General features: G+C 44.4%; 1 protein-coding gene across 1 annotated transcript; it reads left to right on the top strand.

The window, feature by feature from the left end:
* The first annotated feature begins 2,449 nt into the window (after positions 1-2,449).
* LOC145337356 (cytolytic toxin-beta-like) lies at positions 2,450-17,282 on the top strand. The gene is made up of 2 exons (XM_080182148.1): positions 2,450-2,552; positions 14,290-17,282. Exons 1-2 carry the CDS (start codon positions 2,453-2,455, stop codon positions 17,280-17,282), a joined length of 3,093 nt encoding a protein of 1,030 aa, XP_080038274.1. The 5' UTR covers positions 2,450-2,452.
* Positions 17,283-18,636: the final 1,354 nt, after the last annotated feature.

Genomic DNA, 18,636 nt, shown 5'->3' with positions numbered 1-18,636 from the left:
CAAAGACCACAAGTAAATATGAACTCGGAGAATACGCACCCCGACCCCCCTCCCCTCGCACTCCCACCCCCGGCCCCCACCCCGGATGGTGTACACACACGTGCAAAGTGTGCAGTCGCACACAATCGGCACAGAGAGTGGAACACTTTCCTATTAATAATCTACATCCCCTGACTGGGCAGCAACACAGGGTGAGGTGTGTGCCATCTATAACAGCCTGCACATAGGGCAAGTCAACAATAGCGCCAAAGCCTGTAGCCAGGCCTTCCAGTTAGGACTGGGCCATGTCAGACTGTCTGTAATGGCCGACCTGGCCATAAAGGGCATCCGTAACCTGACAGATACATCTGTGCGTAGGTACTTGCGATATGCCACGGATTTCCTCACTACATGTTTTGTAAGAGCCGGTGGCCTTCACCTTCAACTCCACTGGGAGCGTTTGTCCAACAGTACTCGAGGTGCCAGGTCTGGGAGGGCTGGCACGGGTGTGTTATTGTCTCCTTACTTACCCAGAGCCTACACTGGCACATAGCTTCTGTCATGCATCCAATAATCTTGTATTCTGTAGACCATTAGTCTCTGCCTCTTACTTCCCCTGCCTCTCACCACTTGGAAGGATTCACTGCCACGATCTCACCTTGATCCTTGCTGTCAGTTCCCTACCCTTCTGATTTGGCATTGAGCACTGCCCTGCCTTGCAGTGGCCGGATGACTCCCTCCTCCTCAGTGACCTCCACAACGACGGCTGTCACATTGACTAACAATCCTAAATCCATATCACCAGTGGGGGGAAGGGGGTGGGGATGGCAGGGTTAGGGAAGTGGAGAGAAACATTTCCTATGGCTGAACATCCCAGGCTGTCCACACACTTCCAAAGTCGAGCGGATGCTGCCAACCCAACGCCATCGTGAATGCCATGCATCATCTGAATGGTTTCTCTATTGTTGACATACTGGCCACCACACGCAGAGGCAGTGTATGTGTAACTATGCAGGGATGCTCAATGCGGACACTTGAGGCATGGGTATGGTGCAAACATCGCATTGCCTTGCAGGTACGAGTTGTAGTTCAGACTCAGGAGAAGGGTAAGCTCTTGACTGTCAGGAGACAGGTACCCAACAAAGGCAGCACCGTAGGGTCAATGCAGTAAGAGGATCTGTTTTTACACCTGGTGAACTCATTTGATTATGCAACACTGCTGCTGCACATTGCAGTCAATGGGGGCTGGGATCTAATGCCTGGAGTCAGCCACTGTATCGTTCCAGAAGACGGTAACACAGAAGTTCATCATTTGTCATGAGGTTATTGATGGAACTCAGTCGCACTCTCAGCGTCCTATCTGCTGCCAGGACTGTGCACTCACCATGAATCTGGTGCGAGTGGCAACCACCACCCACAGAGTCTGAGAGCAACATGGCCCCTCCTCCTGCCCCCAGCCCAAAAAAAAATGCAGTGTCCATGCAAGTCCACCAACTCACCCGGCAACTTTCAGTGTTTAGATATCTCCAGTTTTCCCATTCTCCCCTTCCCGCACTCCATGGACTGAAGCTCGATGGAAATTCGTTCCTCAGTCCATTTCACTACTGGCACGTCAAGGGCAGACTTTTATGTAGCAGCTTTAAACGACATCTCCGTGGGAATTGGTGGGGGTGGTGGGGAGCGGTGGAAATTTAACGGAGGAGTAAACTGCTTGCTGAATTCACTACTGATATGGCGTGGTATGTAAAGACATTTAAATTGATGTTGTGCCCAGTCCCTGGCCATTGTCCTGCCCTTTAATATTCTTGCTTAGTCCATGATGGCCAACTCCTGCCTCAGAGCTGTACCTTTGCCCCATGCTAAAGTTCTAGCATGCGTCGCTATCTTCACTCTTTCTATCACAGATTGAAACTCTGGGATGTAATGATCACTCTTTCCAAGAGGAACATTGTCTACCAGAGTATTTATCAATCCTTCCACGCCGCGTAATGCTAAATCTAAAATAGCCAATTCTGTGGTTGGCTTCATGGCATGTTGCTCAAAGAAACAAGCCTTCATACACTCAAAAGAAGCAAATGTGGTGGGAGAAAAGAAAACCATTTTCACACAATGTGTGGACCTTTTCTGGAGTACACGGCCTGGACGACTGTGTGAAGCAGGTGCCATCGAGATATTCAAGAGCGCATGAGATGATTATTTGAAACAATGTGCACAGGTAGTGTGAAAGGCAGGGGATCACATGAAGTCATGCTGTTCGTTTAGAGGACCAGTGAAGACACAACAGGCCAAATGGTCTCCTTTGCAGCGTAACAGTTTTGTGTGTCTGTGATGGTTCAACAGCATGATAATATTTGTTTTAGTTAATTCAGAGCAATCATACACCTCACAACTGATGTTTTTTTTTATACAGTCATTGAATTGTAAGGATGAGAGTCAATATTTTTTCTTCATTTCAGTGAACAGCTCTGCTACAATGGCTGAAGGAAGCAATGACATATTCGAAATGCCAACTCTTGGAAGGCCTCTTCGCATAGGGATGTTATATGATCGACGGAGTGACACTTTCATCCCAGGTAATGCTAAGGTCAAACAGGAAATAACCTCAACATAATTCAGCAAATAATCCCAATACCACTGAAGATATAACACAAAACGTCTTTGTGTTATATCTTAAATATTGCCCAAAATATAAAGCCAATGTCATCCACTAGTAAATGTTACTTCCGTACATGTCATAACGACAATAATTGCCCAAGATGCAAAACAAATATAATTCCAGATGACGCCATCCATCCAAGAAATGATACCAACATCAGACATGATTTAACTCCAATGAAGTCCAGAACATACTGGGATATCCCATCGTTACTTCTGGCTTCAGGGCAGCTTCGGAGGATTTGTGAATAATTGGTAATGTTGTTATTATGTAAAAGAACAGGAGCTGAGGTTTTCTGGAGAATGGATGGAAATGAGAGACAGAGCAGGGAACTCAAAAGAATGGAAATTGACATTAAGGGTGGAAATGCGAAGATGAGAAGAGATGAGGGCGTAAGTGCAACCAACAGCCAATGAGAATTAGATCAGTGGCTTGTGAGAATCAGAAGAGAAAATTGGAATTCAGCGCTGGTTGGCAAGGAAATCACTAGATAGCGGAGCACTCACCCACTCGCAAATGCAGTGAGTGCTGTGCCAGTGCGAGTGCCGACCCCACTGCTCCTGACAATAACACGATGTGGGTATGCCGGCGTTAGACTGGGGTAAACACAGTAAAAAGTCTGACAACACCAGGTTTCAGTCCAACCGATTTATTTGATAGTAAACTCACCAGCTTTTGGGTTAGCCCCTTCGTCAGGTGAATGGAGAGTTCCATGTAGAAAGTTTTAAAGTTTATTATTAGTGTAGGTTTACATTAACACAACAATGAAGTTTCTGTAAGAATCTGCGAGTCGCCACACTTGGTGCCTGTTCGGGTACACGACGGAGAATTTAGTATGGACAAAACACCTAGCAACACGTCTGTCAGAGTCTGGGAGCAAACCGGAGCATCTGGAGGAAACCCACACAGGCACGTGTAAACTGTGCAGACTCCGCACAGACAGTGGTCTAAGCCAGGAACTCAACTTGGTCCATGGAGAGTTCCATTCACCTGACGAAGGGGCTAACCCGAAAGCTAGTGAGTTTACTATCAAATAAATCGGCTGGACTTAAACCTGGTGTTGTCAGACTTTTTACTGTGTTTACCCCAGTCCAACGCCGTCACATCCACATCGTGTTATTGTCAGGACCAGGTTTCAGTCCAACCGATTTATTTGATAGTAAACTCACTAGCTTTCGGGTTAGCCCCTTCGTCAGGTGAATGGAACTCTCCATGGACCAAGTTGAGTTCCTGGCTTAGACCACTGTCTGTGCGGAGTCTGCACAGTTTACACGTGCCTGTGTGGGTTTCCTCCAGATGCTCCGGTTTGCTCCCAGACTCTGACAGACGTGTTGCCAGGTGTTTTGTCCACACTAAATTCTCCGTCATGTACCCGAACAGGCACCAAGTGTGGCGACTCGCAGATTCTTACAGAAACTTCACTGTTGTGTTAATGTAAACCTACACTAATAATAAACTTTAAAACTTTCTACATTGCTACTTCCCTCCCCACCGCCCCCCCTCACCTTCACCCCACATGTTCCCATAACCGTAGCTCCCAGTTCATCCGCCCCTTTTAGCCTAACACTCCCTCATTTCATCTATCGTCTTCCCCAAACTGTCCTCTTTGCACACCCACCATGAACTTTTCTCCGTAATTTCCCTTATCCATCCCTGCTACGAGCTCAAAGAATGTTGTGCTTCCAGTAAAAAATGTACTGGGTCGAACTGCTTATAACAGAGCCAACCCCGGGCTCTCGCCACATGATAGAGGTCACATGACTACGGCAAGCCGGACATGAATGTTACTACTTCTCTGTATTTCAATCCCAAACTATTTCATCACAATGTACATAAGGCATATTTAAATGCGCTATCATATGTAACCAGATTATGCTACTTACCCCCTATAGCTCCACTGGCCCCATGCTTTCCAAACTGTTTCTTATTCTCGTCAGTTCTTGCACATGCTTTGCATACAATGTCGTTAAATCCATCAATCTCTGAATGATACTTCTGTGGATTTTTATTTACTGTGTTTTTTTTAAGTTTAAAGTTGATACATTGGTGTCACAAGTAGGCTGACATTAACATTGCAATGAATTTACTGTGAAAATGCCCCAGTCGCTACACTCAGGTGTCTGTTCGGATACACTGAGGGAGAATTTAATATGGCTAATCCATCTAAGCAGCACGTCTTCGGGCTGTGGAAAGAAACTGGAACACCGGAGGAATCTCGTGCAGACATGGGGAGAATGTGCGGACTCTGCACAGAAAGTGACCCAGGCTGGGAATCAAAACTGTGTTCCTGTTGTTGTGAGGCAGCAGTACTAACCACTGTGCCCTGTGTCACCCCATTGAGTGGGTAATATTTTCTATCCGGAGAGTTCTATCCAGAGAGTATCATTCGCATGCCTCTAGTTTTTGGCTTGCATTCTTCTGTTGTTTCATTTCGATTGTTGGGAACAATTGGACCTTTTGGAGTGAAAGTCGTTCTGTATTATGTGCAACTGATGAGATCCATTGTCCTGTTCAGCCGCCCATTGAGAGAGAACAGTTTTTTTTTCATTATCTGTAGATACCGAATGTTATGCCAGTGTATTTGCTTGTAGAACTGTAGAAATGGGATGACAGTTCTTCCATGAAAGTCCCAGATTGCCACATGGGCAGATTTAGGTGAGAGCATAAAGGTTGTATCGTTTCTCGCTTTGCAATGCTTACCACTGGAAATAGTTTGCCAGTCTCATCAGAGTGAAATGTTAGCTTTCTGGTCTTTTACCTTGAGATATGCAATCGCATTTATAGTTACCTCATGCTTCACGTTCGTTTTTTGCTATTGGGAGAGAAGTTTGGGCGCAGGGTGATCCTAAATTGTGGCCTGGCCTACTTCCCGTTCCTTCAGTCGGTGTATTTCTCTCCTCGGGGATCAGTCTGTGTATGTCCATACGGTCTTTGTTCGATTTGTTATTGCCAGACCTGCTTTCCATTAGATTTTGAATAGAGCTGAAATGAAGTGCTGGTGGATTTCCCACTCTGTTAATTGGTTGAATATGTAAATAGTGGGCGATGATCACTCATGGCAATGTCTTGGTGAGTTCCTGCTGTGTATATTTAAATAGTACACCCTGCTGTCAGAGATGGAAGGACTGAATGTTGAAACTAGTAGGCGGGCTGCTGATCAAACGGGCTGCATTGTCTTGAATAGTGCCAAACTTTCTTGAATTTAGATGGAGCTGAAGTCATCTAGAGAACGGAAGAGCATCACATTATACTCTTAACTTGTGCCTTGTTGATTGTGGACACTCTTTGGGAATGGGTGTGGGGTGTTTTGGAAAGGGTCAGGAGATAAGTTACCAAGCCTCCTTTGACAGTTGGATGTAAAATTCAATCATATTATTATCACTTCTATGTCGACGACGTATTTTTCTATGAGGTCGTTAATTAACTCTGTCTCATTGCACAGATCTAAAATAGATTGTTCTCCAATTGAGTTGATAATGTGTTGTTCTAAGGTGAAACGATCATAGACGCATTTAATAAATTCATCCTTCAAGCTAACTTTCTCAATGAGACTTATCTATGGTACATGAATGTTTGAATTCATTGTGATTATACAGCACATTTCTTTCAAGATCACATCATTCCATTATATTCTGTACTGCAGTGCAGTTACTGCCAAGGGGACCAGAAACTGTTACCATCAGTGAGCATTCTCCCTCATTATTTCTTATCTCCACCCAAACTATTTCTACATTCGTAGCAGTTCTACACCCTTTGAGCTATGACCACTTCTCATGATGATACTGATTTAATTTGTGATATAGTAGCTATACCGCTTCATTTTACTTTCTGCCTACTGAGCAGAAATGTTAAATATCCTTGAATATTCAAGTTCTAGGCATGGTTACTTTTCAACCAAAGTCCCTCATGGTAGGTTGGTAGAAAAGATTAAGGCTCATGGGATACGTGGCCAGGTATCTAGATGGGTAGAGAACTGGCTTGCTAAGAGGAGACAGAGAGTAGTAGTGGAGGTGTCCTTTTCTAGCTGGAGGTCTGTCACTAGTGGTGTGCCGCAGGGCTCAGTACTGGGACCTCTTCTCTTTGTAGTGTATATAAATGACTTGAAAGAGGGAGTAAGTGGTGTGATCAGCAAATTTGCTGATGACACCAAGATGGCTGGATTGGCAGTCAGTGAGGAGCAGTGTCTGGCAATACAACGGAATATAGATAGGCTGGTATATTGGACAGATATATGGCAAATGGAGTTTAATCCGGATAAATGTGAGGTGATGCATTTTGGCCGGAATAATGTAGGGGGAAGTTATATGTTAAAGGGTAAGCCCATAAGGAGTATAAAATCGCAGCAAGACCTGGGGATGCAAGTGCACAAGTCTTTGAAGGTGGCAGTACAAGTGGTGAAGGTTGTGAAGAAAGCCTATGGTATGTTAGCCTTTATAGGACGGGGTATAGAATATAAGAGCTGGAGTCTAATGTTGCAGTTGTATAGAATGTTAGTTAGGCTGCATTTAGAGTACTGCGTACAGTTCTGGTCGCCTTACTACCAGAATGTCGTGGAGACTCTGGAGAGAGTGCAGAGGAGGTTTACCAGGATGTTGCCTGGTATGGAAGGACTGGGTTATGAGGAAAGATTGAACAAATTGGGGCTGTTTTCCCTTGAAAGACAGCGACTGAGGGGGGATCTAATAGAGGTATATAAGATTATGAAGGGTATAGATAGAGTAAACAGAGGTAAGCTATTTCCTATGTTAGAGACACACAGTACGAGGGGCCATGGGCTTAAGGTGAGGGGGGAGAGGAATAACACAGATATTAGAGGGAGGTTTTTCACACAGAGGGTAGTGGGGATATGGAATGCTCTGCCAAGTAAGGTGGTGGAGGCAAGCACGCTAGAGTTGTTTAGGAGTGACTTAGACAGGCACATGAGTGGGTTGGAGATGGGTGGATATAGGAGATTGTTTTAAATAAGGTTCATTAGCATTGGGGCATCCCTGGTAAGGTAAATGGATATGGTATGATAATAATGTTTTTCCTCTTTTCATTCACAGGTTTGAAGTCGGTCCACCTCGTGTCCAACGAGGGGCATACACGCGATGGGTCGTACTGGGGCTGCTCTTGATTGTTCGAGATTAGCCTAGTGCTCCATGTCGTTAGTGTGTGCCTAAACTGGACAAGATACTGGACAAGACGACAGCTCAGTGACTATCACTGTTTGCTGTGCAGACACATGGATTTGGGCCGGTGTCTGTGGGAGTTTGCGCATTCTCCCCGTGCTTGCGTGGGTTTTCTCTGGGTGCTCTGGTTCCCTCCCACACCCCAAAGATGTGCTGTTAGGCTGATTGGAAGTAATAAATTGTCCCTAAATTAGTTTGCCCCAGTGTGGTTTCCCATAAAACAATAGATAAGGGTCATGGGTGGAGGGGGGGACTGGTAGTGTTAAAATGGTGGCGCGGGCTCATTGGGCCGAAGGGCCTGTTTCCTGGGCTGTTTTAGTTCTTTGTTCTTTGTTCATGGTTATTCATTCTTATTAATTTGTTTCTATTTGTCTATCAACTCATCAACGTTGTTAAAAATGGTGTATGCATTACAAAAAAAACTTTATTCTGTTTCATTTTATCACCTAATAACGTTCTGAAATTATGTGCTTGTATATTGTCAATGTCTTAAAATCTTCACACCTTCCCTTGCTTTTAAGAACATAAGAACATAAGAACATAAGAAATAGGAGCAGGAGTAGGCCATCTGGCCCTTCGAGCCTGCCCCGCCATTCAATAAGATCATGGCTGATCTGTCGTGCAGAAGGATCTAGATAGGCTGGGCGAATGGGCCAGGAAATGGCAAATGGAATTTAATGTTGGCAAGTGTGAGGTGGTCCACTTTGGTAGGAAGAATGGTAGGAAGGACTATTACTTACGTGGCGAAAAACTGCAGCAGGCGACGGTGCAGAGGGACCTCGGGGTCCTTGTGCATGAGTCGCAAAAACCCAGCCTGCAGGTGCAGCAGGTGGTCAGGAAGGCGAATGGGATGCTGGCCTTCATAGCGAGGGGGATTGAATATAAAAGTAGGGAGGTCTTGCTGCAGCTGTATAGGGCATTGGTGAGGCCGCAGCTGGAGTACTGTGTGCAGTTTTGGGCGCCGCACCTGCGCAAGGATATTTTGGCCTTGGAGGGAGTGCAGAGGAGGTTTACTAGGCTGATACCGGAGTTGAGGGGGTTGAGCTATGAGGAGAGGCTGAATAAACTAGGCTTGTACTCGTTAGAGTTTAGAAGAATGAGGGGAGATCTCATTGAGACGTATAAGATGATGAATGGGATGGATAGGATAGAGGTGGAAAGACTCTTCCCGCTCAAAAAAGACAGTAGGACTAGGGGGCACAGCCTCAAGATAAAGGGGGGGCAGTTCAGAACGGAGTTGAGGAGGAACTTCTTCACTCAAAGGGTGGTGAATCTCTGGAATTCTCTGCCCGTTGAAGTGGTGGAGGCTGCCTCGCTAAATATTTTTAAGAAGCGGGTTGATGGGTTTTTGATAAGAGAGGGGATTAAGGGTTATGGGTAGAAGGCGGGAAAGTGGAACATCCTATCTCAGTCCTGCCCTATGGTTTCTCCTTGTTCTCTAAACTTTCAAACTTTCCTTTGTAAAAACCTACTCCTATTTTACCATTTAGTTTATAATTCTCTATGGTGTCCATGGCATTATTTGCAAGGTCGTTGTTCTGAGCATGGTTTGGATGAAGGTTGATATAACTGGACAGATTCTTCAGTCAGCAATATTTGTGCCAGTGCACTCGGAATCAAAATCCATTTCTCCCACAACAAGGATTGGGCCTTGGGTTGCATTCTTTAATCCTATGGCAATTTGCTTTTGGATAAGGTTGTAATCCAGAGATTTTACCTTCATGAGTGTGACTTCTAATTTATTCCCAAGCTGCCCATATTCGAGCAGTAGTATCCCTTGATTAGTTATACTTATGTTATTGGTGGTCACGTGGACCCCAAAAACTGGATGAGTCTTTTCCCATCCCAGCTTCGTTTCCAGCCTTTAACGCTGACACCGGACAAACACAGCCAACTCATTGGTTCTTGCAGAGAACAATAGCAATCCCCCCAATTACACTCCTGTGCCCGAACACAGCTACATTTAATGTAACTTCCATACTTGAATAGAGCCCTGCCAATGGTACTGAGGTCAGTTTGCCTCTCCCTATGGGTCCTTCTCTCATCCCGTAAACTGCAAGACATCTAATCGTCTCCAACAATTGCAAGGCCTGGAGATTATCGATTTCTAATTTTTGAATGAGGTGGCATGGTAGCACAGTGGTTAGCACTGCTGCTTCACAGCTCCAGGGACTTGGGTTCGATTCCCGGCTTGGGTCACTGTCTGTGTGGAGTTTGCACATTCTCCTTGTGTCCGCGTGGGTTTCCTCCGGGTGCTCCGGTTTCCTCCCACAGTCCAAAGATGTGCGGGTTAGGTTGATTGGCCATGCTAAAACGTTGCCCTTAGTGTCTAGGGGAGTGTAGGTTAGAGGATTAATGGGTGTTGTATGTAGGGGTATGGGGGTAGGGCCTGGGTGGGATTGTGTTTGGTGCAGACTTGATGGGCCGAAGGGCCTCTTTCTGCACTGTAGGGTTCTATGATCTATGAATCTAGATATATGATTCTAGGAAGCCACACTCTCCAGTACCACAGAATAATCTGATTTACATTACATAAGGGTTGTAACTGCTCCAGGAACGAAGTATTCAGGTAGCTTTGCCACTCCATGATGCATCGCACTGTCTACTATTCGTTCTACATTCCATCAGTTCTGAGTTGAGTTGCAAAATCATACAGCACTGAATAACACTCTCTCAATCTGCAAGCTGTGGCTGCAACGCATCAGCTGCCAGTCATCTTTAATATGTTCACTTAATTAAATATGTTCTTATTTTAGAAATTTCACTCAAGGATTTCCCATGTTCATATTGTGGCGTTTTAAGTAACCATGTCATAAATTTAATACAACGCTTCAACCACTCCAGCACCGGTTTGAAATAATGCCTAAGGTTTCAGAGAAGATAAATATTAATCTCACTAAGCAGATAGTGCACTAGAAAGCTTTAGATTGGCTAGGAGGGAGTTGAAGAGTGAGTTGAGAAGGGCTAAAAGAGGACATGAGAAGACTTTGGCTGATAGGATTAAGGAGAATCCTAAGGCGTTCTATAAGTATGTCAAGAACAGAAGGTTGGTCAGGGCAAGATTAGGGCCAGTTACAGACAGCAGGGGGAAGTTGTGTGTGGAACCGGAGGAGATTGGAGAAGTATTGAACCAATATTTCTCTTCGGTGTTCACGCAGGGGGACATGAATATAGCTGAGGAGGACATTGGGTTGCAGGGGTGTAAAATAGACAGTATTACGGTTGATAAAGAGGATGTGCTGGAAATTCTTGAGGGGCTGAAAATAGATAAGTCCCCTGGTCCGGATGGGATCTACCCTAGGATTCTCTGGGAGGCTAGAGAGGTGATTGCAGAGCCTCTGGCTCAGATCTTCAGGTCGTCATTGGTCTCTGGTGTAGTCCCGGAGGATTGGAGGATAGCGAATGTTGTCCCATTGTTTAAGAAGGGGAACAGAGACTTTGCCGGGAATTATAGACCGGTGAGTCTTACTTCTGTTGTGGGCAAGGTTTTAGAAAAAATTATTAGGGATAGGATTTATAGTTATTTGGAGTGTAATGAATTGATTAGAAATAGTCAGCATGGTTTTGTAGCAGGTAGGTCGTGCCTTACTAACCTTATTGAGTTTTTTGAGAAGGTGACCAAAGAGGTGGATGGGGGTAAGGCAGTTGACGTGGTATACATGGATTTTAGTAAGGCGTTCGATAAGGTTCACCATGGTAGGCTTCTGCAGAAAATGCAGATGTATGGGATTGTGGGTAATCTAGGAAGTTGGATCAGGAATTGGCTATCAGATAGGAGACAGAGGGTGGTGGTGGATGGTAAATATTCATCATGGAGTGCAGTTACGAGTGGTGTGCCTCAGGGATCTGTTTTGGGGCCACTGTTGTTTGTAATTTTTATTAATGATCTGGATGAGGGTATAGTTGGGTGGATTAGTAAATTTGCTGATGACACCAAAGTTGGAGGTGTGGTAGATTGTGAGGAAGGGTGTCATAGTCTGCAGGGAGACTTAGATAGGTTGCAGAGCTGGGCCGTGAGGTGGCGGATGGAATTTAATGCGGAGAAGTGTGAGGTAATTCACTTTGGTAGGAGCAACAGATGTGTCGAGTATAGGGCTAATGGGAGGACTTTGAATAGTGTGGATGAACAGAGGGATCTAGGTGTGTGTGTACATAGATCCCTGAAAGTTGGGAATCAAGTAGATAAGGTTGTCAAGAAGGCGTACGGTGTCTTGGCGTTTATTGGTAGGGGGATTGAATTTAGGAGTCGCAGTGTAATGTTGCAACTGTACACTACTCTAGTGCGGCCGCACTTGGAGTACTGTGTGCAGTTCTGGTCCCCGCATTACAAGAAGGATGTGGAGGCGTTGGAGAGGGTGCAGAGGAGGTTTACTAGGATGTTGCCTGGTATGGTGGGGAGGTCCTATGAGGAGAGACTGAGGGATCTAGGGTTGTTTTCGTTGGAAAGAAGGCGGCTAAGAGGGGATCTTATTGAAACATATAAGATGATTAGAGGTTTAGATAGGGTGGATAGTGATAGCCTTTTTCCTCGGATGGAGAAAGCTAGCACGAGGGGGCATGGCTTTAAATTAAGGGGGGGTAGCTACAGGACGGATGTCAGGGGTAGGTTCTTTACCCAGCGGGTGGTGAGGGATTGGAATGCCCTGCCTGCTGCAGTTGTAAATGCGTCTAGTTTGGGGGCGTTTAAGAGATCTCTGGATAGGTTTATGGACGATAAGGGATTGGTATAGGCTAGTGGGTCATTGTTTTTGTAACTGGTCGGCGCAACATCGTGGGCCGAAGGGCCTGTTCTGCGCTGTAATGTTCTATGTTCTATGTTCTATGTTCTAAGCCATTAATTTTCACCGAGTTATTGTCGCTGGGTTTCAGCTGTTGCTTCTAATTTGCTTTCACTCCATTTCTTGGGTCGCTTTTAATTTGCGAAATGTCATGAAGACTCCATCCCCACTGCACCTCCTGCACCACTTAGGAAATTTCTAGAGTTAGGCACTTGTTGCATGCATTATTAAACTGTCAGGTTTGTGCAATTTGTTTGTGCATCTGCTGAACCTCCTGTATTTCTAATTCCTTAAATTCCATTAAACTGAGTCAATCACTGCTCTCCGATCATTGATTGTTCACCAAGATTTGGGAAAAAAAGAACTACAATTAACTGTTGAAGTTAATTTTAATGCCAAATGCAAACTTGACTCGATTTTAAAAATAAATCAATCTTAAATCTACTTCACTTACCAATCCCCAGTCCTAAGCACTTCATTCCTCTGCAATATTTTATAAGTCTTCCTTTATGTGTCCACTTACCCGTCTGCTCTTACCCATCTAATAGCAGAAATTTCAATACTGTTATCTGGGGAGAGGAACTTCTTCACTCAAAGGGTGGTGAATCTCTGGAATTCTCTGCCCGTTGAAGTGGTGGAGGCTGCCTCGCTAAATATTTTTAAGACGCGGGTTGATGGGTTTTTGATAAGAGAGGGGATTAAGGGTTATGGGGAGAGGGCGGGAAAGTGGAACTGAGCCACGACAGATCAGCCATGATCTTATTGAATGGCGGGGCAGGCTCGAAGGGCTAGATGGCCTACTCCTGCTCCTATTTCTTATGTTCTTATGTTCTTACGTTTAGCTGTAGCTGTTTCTCGCTTTGAACATGTTTATCATTTATGAAGACATAAATAAACTAAAAAACATCAGTTATTATCATCCAGGAAATGTTATCCACAAGAATGAAAAATTGCACTCCCTCAATAATTTCACTCCAAGTGCTGCACTTCTGACTATTGACAGTAGCCAGTTCAGATCATAAGAACATAAGAACATAAAAAAAACAAGAGCAGGAGTAGGCCATCTAGCTCTTCGAGCCTGCCCCGCCATTCAATAAGATCATGGCTGATCTGTAGTGGATCAGTTCCACTTCTCCGCTTTCTCCCCATAACCCTTAATTCCCCTATCGGAAACCTATCCACCCGTGACTTAAATATATTCAGCGAGGTAGCCTCCACCACTTCAACAGGCAGAGAATTCCAGAGATTCTCCACCCTATGAGTGAAGAAGTTCCTCCTCAGCTCTGATCTAAACTGCCCACCCTTATTTTGAGGTTGTGCCCTTTAGACCTGCTATCCTTTCTAAGAGGGAAGAATCTCTCTACCTCTACCCTATCTATCTACCTATACCCTACCATCCAAGTATTACTCCCTGACATTTTAATAATCCAGTGTACAACCTCGCAACATTGCAACACAATACTATTGTGGTCTGACAGTGTATATCTTTGCTAGTAGTGACCAGTCGGACGTGCATGACACCCTCAACGCTGTTCCTTCATCAATCCCTCAGAAGGGGCCTACTTTCAAGACACAATTCTCTCAATGTCATCTGTCGGCTAGTTTAGTACTCACTCAGTACAATCCATTCAATAGTACCGTCCATTAGTAATGCTTCTTAGCCAATGTAAGATTTCTATTGTTATTTTCTCTTCTATTGTTTCAGGCGTCACCTTGTGGGATTTGGATGAGCTCCAGAAGAACCTCGACATTCAGCCGAAACCTAACACAAACTTTAACATAATCTGTTCAGATGCCATGGACGAGAAAGCGTCCTGTTTAGATGTAGAAGCCTCACTGAAGGCCAGTTTTCTAGGGGGTCTGGTGGAAGTGAGCGGCTCTGCCAAATATCTGAATGATAGCAAGAAATCGAACCAGCAAGCACGAGTCACCCTCAACTATCGAGCAACAACTCGTTTCGAGCAGTTAACCATGAGTCAACTGGGACCCAGTAATATTACTTACCCCTATGTCTTTGATCAGGGCTCAGCAACTCACGTTGTCACGGCCGTGATGTACGGCGCACAGGCTTTCTTCATTTTCGACCGAGAATTTTCTTCCAGCGACAATAAGCAGGAAATTGAAGGCAATCTGGAGGTGATGATTAAAAAAATCCCACTCATCAGCATTGAGGGAAAGGGTTCTTTGAAACTATCGGATAATGAAAAGAAAATTGTCGAGAAGTTCAATTGTACATTTCATGGGGATTTTCTACTCGACAGTAATCCGGTGAGCTATGAAGATGCTTTCCGTGTTTACACATCACTCCCCAAATTATTGGGCGAAAACGGGGAGAATGCTGTGCCCCTCAGGGTATGGTTGTATCCTCTTAAGAAGCTAGATTCAAAAGCTGCCCAACTAGTGCGGGAGATCAGCATCGGCCTGGTCAATCGTTCCCAGCTGCTTCTGGACCAGCTCCATGACATAGAAATAAGATGCAATGATCTAATTAAGAGCACAGCCGCCAAAGAATTCCCCGAGTTAGAAACAAAAATTCAAGCTTTCAAGGCGATGTGTACGGAATATAGAATTGTATTTCAGAAAGATCTGGGAAAGATTCTGCCAGCCATCCGTGGAACAGGACAGGAGGAAAGCAGTCTGGCCGATCTATTGGCAAAGAAAGAGCGATCTCCATTCAACAACCATTCACTGACGACTTGGATTGGGAAGAGAGAGAAGGAGATTAACACAGTGAACGCATATCTGGCTATGTTGGGAGGAGTGGATATTCTAACAAGGAGCCAGCTGGACAGTTTCCTGGTGAATCCAATGGTTGAAAACGTTGTCTGTTTTACCTTCACTTCACTGCATGATAAAGATACATATCTACAGGTTTTAAGCAATTATTTGAAAGATGCACTAACTTCAAAAGAGCCAGGTCACACAACGCAAGATGACACATGTCAGCCCAATGAGGATTGGTTCGATGTCATTTCAGTCTCCCAACAAATGAGGAAACTGGCGAGATTGTTCCTGAAATTCGCCAAACCTAACATGTCTGGTGGAAGAAATATGCGCACTGAGAGCTGCAAGATCGCAATAACTTCAATAGATGATAAAAATTGCACTGGGGCATCAATTTTCCTGTATGAACAGGGAATGTTGGTAAATAAGGCGTTTAAACCACAAAAATCTGAGATTCCACAGATTATCGGGACAAGCGATTCAACTGTCACGCTACATCTCAAGGCCCCTGTAGGTAATGCTGAGCCAGTGCTAATGTTTAGGGTAGAATACAGGTGTGAACAAGATGAGGATTGGTCTGTGGAGAACACGGCGGATTGTAGTGAGACCTTTACCGTGTCTGGTTTGCAACCAAACCATCGGTACCAGTTCAGGTCGGCCTATATTTATAAGGCATGGGTAGGTTTGCTCAGTGATCCCACTGCCTGTACCCTCACTCTTCCTGCTGCTCCGCCGACTGACATTTCCGTATCCAAAGTTCAACCAACATCACTAACCATTACCTGGGCCCCTCCAGTGTGGGTCGATGATGGTGTGAATATTGAATGTTACTTAATCAAATTTCAGAAACAGAATTGTCAGCAGGACTCATGGACGGAGCAAAGAAACGAAGGCCCGGTTTGTAGATGTACATTGAGCAACCTTGACGCTGATACTTCCTACAGGGTCCAGGTGTCCGCTCTTTGTGGAAAAGCTGGCATAGGTGCTTCAAGTCAGGAGAAGGTGATTGTAACTTCTAGAGAAAGGGTCCCAACTCAATTGATAGAACGTGTTCGCAAAATGAGCAAAGTGATAAATGATGGGTGTCCAGAAGTCTACCAGCTCCCCTTGACAGAGAAAATGGAGAATGAGTATTATCTCCCATTCTATTCACCCGACTCTTCGTGTAGCCATGGGATTGTTAATCTGGTCTTGTCGCCGAGATTGAAATGCTGGAGAAAGTGTATATTTGGTGAAGCCAGGAACTCGGCCAATTCTCGGACCATCATTGTCACTGGGAAAAGGGATTCAGGGAAATATGACCTCATCAATGGACTGATCAATTACATCCTGGGTGTGGAGTGGATGGACCAGATCAGGTTCAAAGTCGCTGGCAGTTCTGAGGATCAGAGTGCAGGCAGCAATAATGAGTATTCAATGATTCAATATGAAATCAATCACCAAGAGGGTTTCCGAGTTCCATATTCTCTCACCATTGTGGAATTCAATGAAGAATTACTGTACTACTCCGATGTACTTTTCGAAAGTCACACCAGTATTAAACAATGTAATTGTCTGTGTGTAACGGCAAAATCATCAGCAGTTTCTTTGCTGGAGAATGTGAACCTCAATCGTATTAAACCCTATTTTAAGGATAGCAGATTCATTCCCCAGCTCATGGTCACGTCGTGTGATGGTCAAACACCAGCTGTACTTCAGGCACTTCAGAACTCGGAAATTAACTTCCGCAGAGATGCTGCGGGTGTTCCCATTCACTTCAAATTTAACTTTTCAAGCTTGTTCTCTTCCAGCTCCTTTTCTAGTAATCAAGGGGAAGGGAGTGGATCGGAGCAGAACCAGCCGGGTCCCGGGAAGTCTGCGACAGATGACAGTGAGGTTGGGAAAAGAGAATGGCATGAAAATCTGAAGCGCCTCCTGTGGAACATGACAAACGACAGCCTCCAACAATTCCTTGTGGAATTAAATGCCCCATAGGCATTGGCTGAATATAGTTGGAACATGGTTAGAGCTGGTGCTAAAGGAGTTCAATTATGGGGACATGTCAGTTGACTATATTGATATTTTGTTCAACGTAAGAGATGTGGGTGTAATGGATGAATGTGTTATTGCCAATCAGAATAAGTAATGAGACTAGCCCCGTAAAGAGAGAGGCAGTAGCGTTGTGATGTTGTCACCGCACTTGTAATCTAGAGACCCAGGAGAAGATCCAGGGACCTGGGTTTGAATCTCACCATGATAGATGGTGGAATTTGCCTCCAGTAACTACTACTCCAGTTTTAAAAGTCTAATGTTGACCATAAAACTGTTGCCGATTATTTTAAAAAACCATTTGGTTAATTTTATGGATTAATTATCTTCCTTATGTGGCCTGGCCTATATGTGACTCCAGATGCATAGCTGTGTGATTGGTTCTCAAATGTGCTCTGGAATGGAGGGTAGTTAGGAATCAGCAACTCTCATATCCACAGAATGAATTAAACAAAAATAAAATATATTGTTTGCTATTAAGTTGTAAATTAGTCATGATTTAAATGAACTTTGCAATCCGTACAATGAAACTGGGTGCACGCAAGGCGCTGATTTCACTGTCTATCTTGAAAAGTAAAGAAAAGGACTGAATAGCCTTCTTCCGTTTTTTGTTTAGCACGTTTTAGAAAATAATTACTTCCTGCTGTCGCGTGTAACTGGATGGATGGTGATATGGCTGCCCGCCTGTTCTTTTCTCCCAGTCAAGCGGTTGAATGACTTACTTGTTCTTCCAAAACAGAAGTCCTCTGAAGTTCAATGAACCTCTACATCATGATCAACGGCTCAATGGTTTTCCAGAAAGGATTTTATGTAGTCCCTTCAAGTTCTTAATCAGGATTTTTGTTTTAAATAAGTAAATTGTGTGTGTTAACTCACCCTCACTGCATTATCCTCTAGAATACAAAATGACCATAAAAGTTATTATCACACACACACGTGCCCCGAATGTTTCCAAGGCAAAGCCTCATTCACTCAACTCACTTGCCAATCACACACACACACACACACACACACACACACACAAACAAAGATTAGACACCAATGAAGTTGAAATTGTAATTACAAAACTAAAACATGTGACTCGGGTTCTATATAAATGTAGGCCCGATGATGTCTTGGCTGAGGTCATTCTTCAATCCTAGTGTAGAAACGAAAGTTCTCATGACTCTTTAAAGCCCCTTCAAGACGAGTAGCCTGGAAGTTGGATCTCTGGTAAACTTGAAAGCTGGAACAATGTGAACATTTCGTCCGCATTTGTAGACTTTCAGCAACAATGGTTCAACTGCTCCAGGTGTTTTCT

The sequence above is a fragment of the Carcharhinus amblyrhynchos genome, unplaced genomic scaffold (genome assembly GCF_965287045.1).
Source record: "Carcharhinus amblyrhynchos unplaced genomic scaffold, sCarAmb.v2.hapA scaffold_47, whole genome shotgun sequence".
NCBI lineage: Eukaryota > Metazoa > Chordata > Chondrichthyes > Carcharhiniformes > Carcharhinidae > Carcharhinus > Carcharhinus amblyrhynchos.
The sequence above is the reverse complement of the archived record's forward strand: the minus strand, read 5'-3'. Positions and strand labels throughout refer to the sequence as shown.

Coding starts and splice junctions, on each gene's coding strand:
- LOC145337356 (XM_080182148.1), top strand. CDS start 2,453: ATGGCTGAAGGAAGCAATGACATATTCGAAATGCCAACTCTTGGAAGG. Junction 2,553..14,289: donor GAGTGACACTTTCATCCCAG/GTAATGCTAAGG, acceptor CTATTGTTTCAG/GCGTCACCTTGTGGGATTTG.